At 54.0% G+C, this 12,283-nt stretch overlaps 5 protein-coding genes across 5 annotated transcripts; 3 read left to right on the forward strand and 2 right to left on the reverse strand.

Annotated features, from left to right (window-relative positions):
* Positions 1 to 185: 185 nt before the first annotated feature.
* Positions 186 to 1,911, forward strand: PpBr36_05306 (uncharacterized protein; the record flags this gene model as incomplete). Its single annotated transcript, XM_029892462.1, has 2 exons — positions 186 to 1,445; positions 1,594 to 1,911. 2 exons carry the CDS (start codon positions 186 to 188, stop codon positions 1,909 to 1,911), a joined length of 1,578 nt encoding a protein of 525 aa, XP_029749353.1.
* Positions 1,912 to 2,063: 152 nt separating this feature from the next.
* PpBr36_05307 (uncharacterized protein) lies at positions 2,064 to 3,122 on the reverse strand (the record flags this gene model as incomplete). Its single annotated transcript, XM_029892463.1, has 3 exons — positions 2,064 to 2,351; positions 2,403 to 2,765; positions 2,898 to 3,122. Coding segments are annotated over 3 exons (876 nt in total), but the record flags the coding sequence as incomplete, so codon positions are not given.
* A 2,350-nt stretch (positions 3,123 to 5,472) lies between these two features.
* Positions 5,473 to 7,386, forward strand: PpBr36_05308 (uncharacterized protein; the record flags this gene model as incomplete). The annotated part of the gene is made up of 2 exons (XM_029892464.1): positions 5,473 to 5,750; positions 5,850 to 7,386. The coding sequence occupies 2 exons, from the start codon at positions 5,473 to 5,475 to the stop codon at positions 7,384 to 7,386; spliced, it is 1,815 nt and encodes a 604-aa protein (XP_029749351.1).
* Positions 7,387 to 7,690: 304 nt separating this feature from the next.
* Positions 7,691 to 10,453, reverse strand: PpBr36_05309 (uncharacterized protein; the record flags this gene model as incomplete). The annotated part of the gene is made up of 2 exons (XM_029892465.1): positions 7,691 to 10,093; positions 10,163 to 10,453. 2 exons carry the CDS (start codon positions 10,451 to 10,453, stop codon positions 7,691 to 7,693), a joined length of 2,694 nt encoding a protein of 897 aa, XP_029749352.1.
* A 448-nt stretch (positions 10,454 to 10,901) lies between these two features.
* PpBr36_05310 (uncharacterized protein) lies at positions 10,902 to 11,897 on the forward strand (the record flags this gene model as incomplete). The annotated part of the gene is made up of 1 exon (XM_029892466.1): positions 10,902 to 11,897. The coding sequence occupies one exon, from the start codon at positions 10,902 to 10,904 to the stop codon at positions 11,895 to 11,897; it is 996 nt and encodes a 331-aa protein (XP_029750169.1).
* Between the last annotated feature and the right edge of the window lie 386 nt (positions 11,898 to 12,283).

Genomic DNA, 12,283 nt, shown 5'->3' on the forward strand with positions numbered 1-12,283 from the left:
GAGTGGGGTTCGACATTTTCGAAGTATCGACGGACGAGGTTGAGTCATGTGATATCAAATTTGCTTGGTGTTAAGGAGGAAATTCGAGGCCATCACGAAGAGGTTTGAGTGTAGCCTGCTGAAATACTCGCGCTGCTTGTACCTACTCCTTCATCTCGGGTTTGCTCCTCGTACCTGCCAACGAAATGCATCTACCTTTCCAGCGAATATTGGTCTGTGGGGAGGTCCTCTTCTGCGCTCAAGGCGGGACCATTCACGCTTTCAACATCAAGGACCACTCATATCTGGGAAAATGGGATCATCCTGATTCTGCAAAAGAGGCAGAAGCCCAGAAGGACTTGCCAGTGAAGGAGGCTCCCAAGGAAGAATCTCAAGATGCCAATGACGCAGAGGAGGCCGTCGAGGAAGGACCACCCTCGAAACGGGTGAAGCTGGACCCAAGCCCCAGCACTATGGCTGAGACTGCCGCAACCGGGTCGCCAGCTCCAGAGAATGGGGCGGGAGCAGAGAACGCAAACGGGAAAGGAAAGGGTAGGCCGAAAAAGGGATCCAGAATGGCGGCTCCTATACCATCTGATCTTCCCTGGGTTGCCGTCCTAGTCGCGACGAGTGATGGTCGGCATCTGGTCGCCGTCTCAGGCCATGACAAGACCATCTGGACGTTCTCGCATGACGGAGCAGGGAAACTGACGGAGCTGAGCAAGCGCTCAATGCCAAAGCGGCCCTGTGCTGTGGCGATAGCCGCCGATAACCAGACCATCATCTCGGGAGACAAGTTCGGTGACGTCTTTGCCCTGCCGCTCATCGAATCCGATACGCCCATTGCTGCAACTACGCTCGTTTCCCGTTCGGAGAAGAGGAAGACGTCCTTCAAGCCCGAGGCAGACGAGACGACCGTCCACTCAATGCGGAACCTGCGCGCCCTGGCCAACCAGAAACTACACCTGGAGCAGCACAAGAAGAAGCCGGCCGAAGCCGAAGACGGAGATGCCAGCGGACCGGCATTTGATCATGCCCTTCTCCTTGGTCACGTCTCGATGCTGACTGCACTCGTCCTGAGTAGCCGTCCCTCTCCGTCTGACCCTAGCGTCATCAGGCCCTATATCATTACGGGCGACCGCGACGAGCACATTCGCGTCTCGCGTGGCATACCGCAGTCCCATGTGATTGAGAATTTCTGCCTCGGCCACGAGAACTTTGTCAGTGACTTGTGCATACCGACTGTGCAGCCGGAACGCCTCTTGATCTCGGGAGGTGGCGACCCCGATCTTTTCCTGTGGGACTGGCCGAGCGGCAAGGTGCTGGACAGGCAGAATCTGCTTCAGCATGTTCAGGCCTATGACAGCGCGGCGACGACCTTGGCGGTTTCGAAGATCATCTCGTTTGACAAAGTCCAAGGGGAAATGCAGACACATCACATGGTGGCTGTGATTTGCGAACGGCAAGTGAACTCTCTTTCATTTATCATTCGTACAGAACAAAGCTACATATACATATATTTTATCTGAGCTGGGCTGACATTCATATGCACATAGAGTACCCGCGGTCTTTTTGTATGAGATCACCGAGAGTGACAGTTTATCTCATAAACAGACTGTTTTCCTTCCGGCAAACCCGCTCGATGTCGGCAGCAAAGACGGTGATTTAATTATCGCATTGGACCAGACATCTGAAACCTCCCGGATATCTTCGGAATATGGAGATATCATGGGAGCCAACAGTTGTCTTGTGCAACTGGGCGAAGACGGGCAGTGGCTCGTCAAATCGTTTTGTGTGCAGCCTGATCTGTCTCTGATGCGCGATATCACCAAAGACGATCTTCACAAGGCGTTGTACCCAATCGAGAGTTTGAGGAAAGCGCCCATAGAGGAACGGGAAGAAGAGCCTGAGAATACGGAGAAAACGAACTAGTCCAGCCACTGCATTCTCTAACGATTCTGTATCTTGATGCATAGCGGCTTCGCTTTGTCACGTCAAGGCCAACAAAGAATACAAAATTAGATACCACCACGTGTTCCCCCTGCCATAACAGTTTACCGAGTTCTCGGACACAGAATCTCTAATCAGTCAGTAAATCGCAACCCAGGCCTTTTCCAGACACACTCCAGCTGGTCAAAGACGATGCCAAACTTGTGCACCTCCACTTCGCCTACCTCGACGAACCCAAACATCTTGTACAGCCTCCTCGCAGCATCAAGCTGCCGTATCGTATGTAACCGAACCTTCTCGAATCCGACCTCGCCCACAAATGCCATGGCAGCAGCGAGCAGCGTCCTCCCGGCCCCGCTGCCGCGGACCGAGTTGTCGGTGATGAAGGACCGCAGATGCGCGACGCCAGGCAGGCCCAGATCCTCACCATCGATGAAGATGACGCCAACGATCCGGTTCGTTCAGGCGTCCACGGTAGTCCAGGCTTGGTTTTGTGGCCGATCCAGCCGCTTCAGCAGGTCGGCTAGCGACGCGGATATGCCGGCCGCGAACTGCATGCCCCAGCCGTGGTGCGTGGAGAAGTAGACCGTGTTCATGTCCATGGCGCGTGCGATCAGGCGCGTGCGGTAGCCGGCATGGATGGTGACGGCGGCTGGCTGCGGTGCAGGTTGCGCTGACTGGGTGGTGATGCTGGTGGTGACAGTAGCTGTGCTTGCCGTCTGGGCCGCCTCCTGACGCATCCGCAAGAGGTGCAGGGTCGTTGCGTACAGTTGAAGACCGCTCACGACGGTGGCCGCCGCAGCCGGATCGACCGTCTCTGCGGTGGTCAGGGCAGTCTACACCTGGCCAGTAGCCATATCGTCAATGGAAGCCAGAACGGCGCGGCCCCTGCTCGTCACTCGACGACTTGCCACACCGCAACCCTCCAGAACTGGTTCCTCTAGACCGGCGTTGACGAGTTCGCTCACGGCCCGGGCGAGAGTGTGGTCGTCGAGGCGGAGGACATGGCGCAGACCGGCGTCGGTGGCGACGCTCTTCTCAGCGGGCTCTATCAGGCAGTGCGTCGCTGCCAGTGAGAGGCTGGTGTCTGCATAGGTTGAGCGGAAGAAACCCCACTCGCGCGCGAGCTGGCGGGATGCGGCCCTGATTTGAGGTATGTTTTGGTTTGCGAACGGCTCTTTGATGTGCAAGTGCTTTTTTGGGCTATATTGGCAACAAAGGTACAGCTATTGGGACCCCATTTGGGAAGGATGGTGCGTTGTTTTATGTGGGTGATCAGATGGATGTCACTAAAACGTAAATGGTCTAGATATAATTACTCGGGTTACACAATGGACGCAAGGACTAGCCCGCACAGTCAGACGAAAACCTAGAGCGGTATCGGATTCGGCGAAATCCCTCATCTTACTCTAGGTACGTCGGTGGTATACGGATATATAAACGCTCCGAGTCAAGGACGCGACAATGATCACGGGTCAACGTCGATGAAGCATGGCCTTGGATACTCGCTTAGTATGCCGGTGTAGCTATTAAGGCTAAAGTCTACCAGATTCTTATCGGGAATTTGTTGTCAGCGCCGGGGCAAAAACTTGACTTGGATTGGTATTGAAACGAATATCCGCTTTGCCGAGAATTTGTTGTGTGATTTTCTAGGCTTGCTTGCATGGGCTGAGAAATTTGGGTTGACTGATTAAAGGTGAAGCCGGGGCATTGCTTCTTGACGGAATGTCAACGGAACCTCGGCAGAGCGGAAGAAGAAGAAGAGGAAAAGAACAAAAAAGAAGATGTTGGTGAACGGGACAAAATGCATAATCAGACGGAAGCCGAGCTAGGGAAAAAAAAAAAAAAAAAAAAAAAAAAAACCTTGATGGGACAAGGTACAGTGAGTTCAGCACCAGATAAACATTCTTTTTGGGCTCATACCAGGTTCGGAAAAATGGAGTAAATCCAAGATTCCGATGAGTTGCACAGGTAAAATGGATCGGCGTATGACAGGGGCTCATCAGCCTATCAACAGCAGTCGGGACAATAGACGGCTTCACATATGTCATGATTGAGGGAAGGGAATTGGAAAGCCAGATGAGACAAGATTCGAAGACGATAGCGAGGGCCGCGCGTATGTACTGTACCGTCTATACGAACCAAGGACGCCAATTCATGCCAAGAGGTTCAAGCAGGAGGTTGAGTGGTTCGGGCGAGGGGTTAGTAACCAAGAAATGGTATGAAGTAAGGAGGTGAATAGGTACATAGGTGCAGGTGCAGACAACAGATGTTTTTGCTGATATCTGTTTGTACCTTGCATGCCAGCCCCATGATGTGGGGAGACACATCGGTACATTTCCCGATTTTGCGAGTGGGTTCCAGCCTAGACTACTCTAGAGCGTATGTAGGTAGAAATATTCAGAATTAGGTCTATCTCCAGACAATAGCTGCCTGGCCTTGGTGACCCGAATGTGCATAAGGGGTGCGTACTTTGATCCGGGCGAGGGAAACAAATACGAAGAGGGGTTGTCATCAGTCCGAGGAGCCGGCGGGCATGGCCGTTTTAGTTGCACCGTAGCTCCGAACTTGCGACCATGGTAGTAAATGGGAAGTTATCTCGCTGTACCACTAACAACTATAGTACCAATTGATAGCGTAAGAACTGCATGCGTGGCACCACTATTTAGTACAATGGATCAGTATTCCAAAGAAGGACGGATGATGGCTTCTGGATTGGTTCGAATCACCTTCTTGATTCCCAATTGTCCCAATGTTCAGACACAATTGTTTGTTTGGTGTTGTGTAGTGATGACCTATGTTACCAGCCTATCGGTTCCTGGCCAATGAGCCCCCGCCCAACCTTGAACAGGCCCCACCCCCATCGGGCTGGTACAGATAGGCACAGCACACCTCGTCATCGAATTCATCTACAATAGAAATCCCGAGCAATTCGGTTATGTCTATCGACATCTATAAAGTGGACTATCCTAGACTAGACCCTAACGACGTTTCCGCCCTCCTCGGTCACCATCTACTCACTCCTTATCCACCAAGCAACAGACCTAAAAATCGCATTCCTGGTTTCGCATCTCCAGGAAAAGGAACATAAAAAACAACCCACAATTTTAACATCCTGAAACGATACGCACGACACACGTTCCAACTCTGGAAATTTCTCCCCGTGAAACTTGCCTGTCTGAGCGATCGCGAGGCCTCAAGCTCATTTCAACTTCAATCGACAATCAGCTCAATTTTTCCTGACAAACCCCACGTGGGAAGAGTTTTAGCCTATGCAAATGGCATTCAACAACATCCATATATTGGAGCTTTGATTACCCCTTATTAAGTACATTCCCATACGAATAACATCTACGTCTGCGACCCGGTCCATTGCGGGTTCGCTATCCCACATACCATTCCTCCCCTGGGTCTACTCTTTGCCTGTGAATATTACTCTCACTTTGTCTTTACAACACTTTTTCCACGTATAAGAATTGTTATCAGCATCGCAAACCATCGTTATAGTCATTAGCATCATTATTTTCGCATACACATCTCAAGATGCTGGGTACGAAATTCAGGCCCATCACCATAATCGCGGTCGTGGTGGCGTACATCATCACGCTGCGACAAGAGAGATGGACAATACTTTGCTTCCTTCAAAGCTTTATCGGCGCATGGCTTGCCGCCTTCTCGTGCTGGGCCCTGTGGGCAACACAGCTATACCCCAAATTGTTCTCTCCGCTGCGTCATCTGCCTGAGCCGAAGGGCAATTCGTTTTGGCACGGGCAGTTCAAGAAGATTAGTGATGAGCCAGGCGGTGCTCCCATGGTCGAGTGGTAAGTATATCCTGAATCACTGGCGGACGGGAAAACAAGAGAGAAAAAAAAAAAAAGCACTGCTTCAATCGTACTAAAAATATCCTGCAAACCCAATAGGGTACATACTGTCCCCAACGAGGGCGTGATCAAATACAAGGGCTTCTTCAACCGCGAGCGCCTCCTCCCCGTCAGCCCCAAGGCCCTCGCTGAGGTCCTGGTCACCAAAAACTATGATTTTGCCAAGCCGGCGCAGATGCGGACAACCATCGGGCGCATCCTCGGCATCGGCATCCTCCTGGCCGAGGGAGACGAGCACAAGGCCCAGCGCCGCAACCTCAACCCGGCCTTTGCTTTCCGTCACGTCAAGGACCTGTACCCCATCTTCTGGGCTAAATCGCGCGAGGCCGTCGAGGCCATGACAACCAAGGTCTTGCAGGACTCGGACCGCGCGCACCAGCAAGGCAAGGGTAGCAATGGCACCGCCACCCAATCCACACCGACGGATGACGATATCGCCAACGCCCAGCTGCCTCCCGGCACAGCAGTCATGGAGGTCGGCCAATGGGCTTCGCGCGCGACGCTCGACATTATCGGCGTGGCCGGCCTGGGCCGCGATTTTGGAGCCATCCGAGACCCGGACAGCCAGCTGATTTCCACCTACCACTCTCTCTTCAAGCCGTCCCGCCAGGCACAAATCCTCGGGCTGCTGCACGAGGTCATCCCCGGTTGGATCATTACGCGGCTGCCCATGCGGCGCAACAACGACATCCACCAGGCCGCAAAATTCATCCGCAGCGTGTGTCGGGACATGGTGAGGGAGCAAAAGGAGAAGCTCACCGCCGGAAAGGATGAAAAGGGATCGCAGGACAAAAACATACTCAGCGTCGCGCTCCGCAGCGGCGGCTTTACCGACGACAACCTGGTCGACCAGCTCATGACCTTCCTTGCCGCCGGGCACGAGACGACCGCTACCGCCATGACCTGGGCCATCTACATGCTTTCGCGGTACCCCGAGGTGCAGGACAGGCTGCGGGAGGAGATCAGGAGCAGGCTGCCGTCGCCGGAGTCTGGCGAGGGCGTCACGAGCAGCGACATCGACAGCATGCCGTACCTCAACGCTGTCTGCAACGAGGTCCTGCGCTACTACGGCCCCGTGCCCCTGACCATCAGGGAGGCGGCCCGGGACACCAGCATCCTGGGCAACTTTGTGCCAAAGGGGACCCGCATCTTCATTGGAATCTGGGCCATCAACAAGTCCAAGGAGCTCTGGGGTCCCGACGCAGACCAGTTCAAGCCCGAGAGGTGGCTGGACGACGAGAAGACGGCGACGGCGACTGCAACCGGCGGTTCCACCGAGAACGCGGACGGCTCCGAGTCGGATAACCAAAGAGGCGGTGCGAAAAAGGCCGCGTCGGGCGGCGCCTCGTCCAACTACTCCTTCATGACGTTCCTTCACGGCCCGCGGAGCTGCATCGGGAGCGGCTTCGCCAAGGCCGAGTTCGCGGTGCTGCTGGCCGCCTGGGTCGGGCGCTTCCAGTTCAGGTTGCGGCACGACGAGGAGCACGACGAGGCCAAGGTCGTGATAAAGGGGGGTGTCACGTCCAGGCCGGCCAAGGGCATGCACGTCAAGGCCACGGTTCTAGAGGGATGGTAGCTCTTGTTTGATGATTTGCCAAGGAACAGCTTGGATATGACTGATATGACCAACAGGATATGTAATGAGATGGCATGAGAAGCAAAGACTTGATTTTTTCAAAATGCAACTTGATAGAATGCAGCATGTTTTGTATCGCACACTCGTCCACGTCTGTTGCGAGAGGCCTGACAAATGATGCCAATTTACCAGGCGCCGCTTCGTTCCCGCTCTGTAATGTCATGGTATTTATCATCCCTACGAGAATGCCATATAACCAATTTCCTGTACACCAACTCAGCCACTTCGTCCACAAAAGAAAAGCTCACTTCCTGGCCCTCTTCCTCTGCGCCTTCTCGCGCTCGTACGCGTTTGCCTCGCGGCCCTCCTCGCTCTGGATCTCGGCGACGAGCCTCTTGAACTTCTTCTCGTAGGCCTCGTCCTTGACCTTCTTGATGCGCAGCTTCTCGCGCGCCATGAAGTTGGCATCCTTGCGCAGCTCCCGCATCGCGCCCTTGCGCTCCTTCTTGTGCTCGGCCCGCAGCTTGGCCAGCTCGGCCCGCTCCCGGTCCGGGTCGTAGTGCTTGTTGGGGTCGAACGAGTCCTCGAACTTGGGCACATACGTCCGGATCGCTACCGGCTTGTGGTGGTGCAGCTCCAACGGCCGACGCGACAGCCGGGCGCTGTTGAGGCTGGCGGCGAGGTGCTTCTGCAGGCGCGTGGCTTCCTTGACGATAGACGGCGGCAGGTGGGGTTTGCAGACTTTGGATGTCAGATGTGCAAGGACCTTGGTGGATGGTTCAAAGGTCTCAAAGAATGCCGACTTCCCGCTCCACAAATCAGCAGCGGAGGAGAGTACCTTGAGTGAGGTGTCCAGGAGGGCAGCTTTGAGGCAGTTTGGAGACTTGGTACTGGAGGATGAGCAGTCATTGCAGTCCAGTCTTCCTACTGCCTCTCCCTGGCCGTCCCTCATCCTGATCTCCGGAGGAGGGCGATGGACCGGGAAGAAACCGAGCTCATCAGCACACTCGACTGGAGCCAGAGCCAGTAGTGTATTAAGGACAAAGTTCATCACCTCTGGGACGTAACGTTTGGAAAATGCCTGGTACTGCAGCGACAGAATTGCCAGGTACAGGCCCGTAGCGTGGTTTGCAAGTGTTTTCGGCACATTTTGTCCCAGATATCTCGCCATGGTGAGCATTGCTGGCGTCACCACACGGTGGAAGTGATCCGAGGTAGGGTAAATGGAGCCGATGGCCGTCATGATCATCAAGTCTCCTTTGACAATTCCAAGTGGCCTTTCGCTCCCAATTGTTTGTAAATGCATACGGAATTCCCGTGAAATCTCCAAGGGATAAGTTTTTGCGAGTGAGTGGACATGTCTGATGAGACCCTCTATCGGTGCAGACGGTGCGTTCGAGTTGCCAAGATGTGCAATGTGTTGAACGAGAACTCTAGAAAAGACACCCAGGCGTTCCTTGTTACCAACAGCCAGCTTGGAGTGATACAGAGCTCGGATGCGTTGGATGACCGTTGTAAGTTTCGCCACGGGTACTCCTTTTGTTATCTCCAAAAGCTCGGCATGCGTTTGAGGACATGGGAATGTGAAAGGAACGCCATCGCTGTCGTCTTTAGCGTTCCCGTTTGTGGCTGTGAACTCGGGATTTTTGATTTCGGTCTCTGTCAACAGTCCCTTTGTGAACTCGTCTTCGGATTCATCACCATCCGGTCCAGCCTCGCTGCCTGAGCTCTCGGCGTCAGACTCCTCATCCTCGCCAAAGTCCTCGGGTTCGATTTCAGAACCACTAGCGACCAGGTCATCGTCAATTATGAAATCGTCCTCATCGTCAAAGCCCAGCTCGGTCGCTGTTGGCCGCATCTTGATGCCCTTTCCTAGCTGAAATTCATCTTCCTCTTCCGACTCGCCGTCGCTGCTGTCATTGGAAGATTCGTCATCCTCTTGCTCTTCCTCGTCGCTGACCTCTTCACCCCGCATCCGCTTCAACCGCTTCTCCTCTAGCTCCTTCAATCGAGCTGACTCTTCTGCGGCCTTTTCTTCGTCGGTCTTGGTCCGTGACGATGGCTGTGCTCTCTTGTCTTGCACCAGTTGCTTCACCCTCACATCGTACGCCTTATCGAACTTGTCTTTCTCCATACCGGCAACAAGTTTTGGCTGTTCGGCCTCAACTCCGGGGCGTTCTGGTTTTGCGCTGGCAGAGTACAGCAAATTGCGCAGATCCGCAAATTCGCTATCAATTTTTTCCCTGAGATCCTCGTCCGCCTCTTTAATCTGCTGTCGTTCATATTTATGCGCCTTGGACTTTTCAATGATCTCCTTGTAAATCTCCTGCTTCGTCTTTTTCCGTTCCGGAAGCTCCTCTCCGTCCTCTTCATCCGAGTTGTCATCTTCACCCCGCATCCGCTTCAGTCGCGAGACGTTGATTTTGGCGATTTCAGATTCAGTCTCGGATGGAAGATCGGCCTCGTCAAAGTCATCCTCGTCGTCAAACGTCAGGGACTTGCCCATGTGCGTCAGGCCGACCTCGTCGCCATCATCCTCCAGATCAAAGATTGAACCCTTTTTGTGGCTGCGCTGCTTTTCCATGGCAAAACGCTGCAGTGCCCTTTCCCCGGGCGCCATGGAAGGGTCGTTTTCGCCTATTCGTCGATCCATGATGCCGCCCACCTTGTTCCTTCGTTGCATCTCCGCGAGGAGAGTTTCGCGCCTCTGTAAATCCCCTTCGTTAACCATGACTCACATACGGGCCTGACTGGAAAGCCAGGGTAGAAGTCTTACCCTCTCTTCACCAATAGATTTCGCCACGCCAGGCCTCCCCTTAATTCGCGAGGTTGAAGTGTTGGCTTTGGTGGTCACCTCGAACTTGGGGCCCCTGGCATTGGTGTGAAACTGGAACGGATTGAACTGCTCCCTGATGCCCTCCAGAGCGACGGACCGCTTAAGGCGCTTTTCCTTGGTTGCCTGAGCATCTTGAGCGCTCTGCTTCTTCTGCTTCTTTGACTTTTGTGGGCCGACGATTCCCTGCTCTCGCAATGAGGCCTTCAACCTCTTGAGCTGAGAGCCAGCCATTCTCTAGGAAAATTTCTCGAAGAATTTCGAGTCACAAACTCAAAAGAAAAGGAAGAAAAAGGGGAGGAACATCCGTGGTGATAGGTGTGTTAAACCAGCCCAAGTCTGAAGTGAAGCTCGCCGCAGATTTCCCCATACAAAAACTCTCCCGCCATTCGCGACTTTCCCGAAATTTTTTGGTCCCTCAGTTCTTTATCTTATCGCTTGAGGGTGGGGCTGATGCACCTTGGACAGGGATTTCTAGATACTTTGTCTGTTCCCGCGTCATCAAGCGCGATTCCAACCGCTAATTTAGAGTACCCATCTTCAATCGGACATTGAATCATCTGTTACGCGCTTGTTCAGTATGTTTTCAACGTCTGCTTTGATTTAGCCACTTGTCGCTTCGCACGATGGGCTACCGCTCTCTGTCAAGATTTCCCCTTTTCTCTCGGCTTCATCACGCATTATGACCCTACTCAGAGACCTCATTCGCGATGAGCGCATCATCGGCGCCGGCATCGGCCTGCTTGCAACCGCAACCGTCGGAATAATTTACTTCTTCCTCGAGGCTGTGCAGGACTCAAACGAAGTCACTTTACCGCCACCGAAAGCTACGTATATCACACAGGAGACCGAGGATTCGCTCCAGCCGAACACACTCGAGAGCCTTCTGGGCCACTACAACTATGCAATCCGGGAGGTGGCCTCCAAGATTGTGTGCGACAGAGCATTAAACGACCCGGCGACCGTCGACTTTTTGCTGTGGGGCATCACGCGGCCAGACTATGATGAGCGGTTTAGGAGCCTGCGGACTCTGGCGCTGATCACCGACCAGGCGCACCTCAGCATTCTGCACACACCAAAGGCATACTCGGCACTCGTGAGGTCACTCGAGTTCTGCGCGCTCGAGTTCCCATGCGAGCGGATGCTCGACCCGCACCACGACGACTACTACCTGCGCGACATGGCCGAGAAGTTCTGCCTGATGTTTGTGGCGCAGCTGATCAAGAAGTACGACCCGGAGCTCCTCATCAAGGCCCGGTTCGTAGAGAAGTGGCTCGCACGCCAGCCGTGGGGCGAGGGCGAGGCGGAACGGCAGCACAACTTCTCGCAGTACGTGTTGCGGCGACTGAACAGGATCAGCGAGGTGTGCAGGCTCATAAAGGAGTCTTATGCAGGGCGCAAGGCACTGCAGGACGCAGGCCTGATACCCAAGGAAGAGGCGGCGGGTTCCGAGGCGGACGAGTGCGGTAACCACCACGAGGCAGCCAGGTTGAGCCTGGTGCTAAGCATAACTGGCGAGGCTATAGACCTGCGCGAGGTGGAAACCTACCAGCCCAGGGTTTTGGAACAGAGTGCAGAAGAGCAAAGGCTGAGACGCCAGCATCGGGAGGCTATGGTGCTCAATGACGGGACGAGACCGCTTGGCAGGGGCGATATCATTGAGAGGGGCCATGAATGAGAAGTTGTAGGTAGCCGGGGTCACAGTTACCGGCCTTGTACTACTGGATAGAGAAATGCACGCTCAATAAGAACAAGGGGGATTTATCTTAAATTTGTCCTCCGTGACCAGAAACTCTGCCATAGGTTTGGTAGCTGTGACCCGGCCCCAGCGTCATATGTCCATGTCTTTATGGAAAGATCGAGAAGCAAGAAAGAATCGACACGACCAAGGTAACCTGTCGATTCCCTTTGCCTGGACGTTGCTTGGCTGGCAACACATGTAAATATCGACAGGCCGCTGCAGCTATTTCCATGAACCATGGAATGACACCCGGCTAGTCCATATCTGACCGTTGCACTGGCAATAAAAGCGGAGTGGTGTCGCTATCAGGCAGGAACAGGTGG

This window comes from Pyricularia pennisetigena, chromosome 6 (genome assembly GCF_004337985.1).
Source record: "Pyricularia pennisetigena strain Br36 chromosome 6, whole genome shotgun sequence".
NCBI lineage: Eukaryota > Fungi > Ascomycota > Sordariomycetes > Magnaporthales > Pyriculariaceae > Pyricularia > Pyricularia pennisetigena.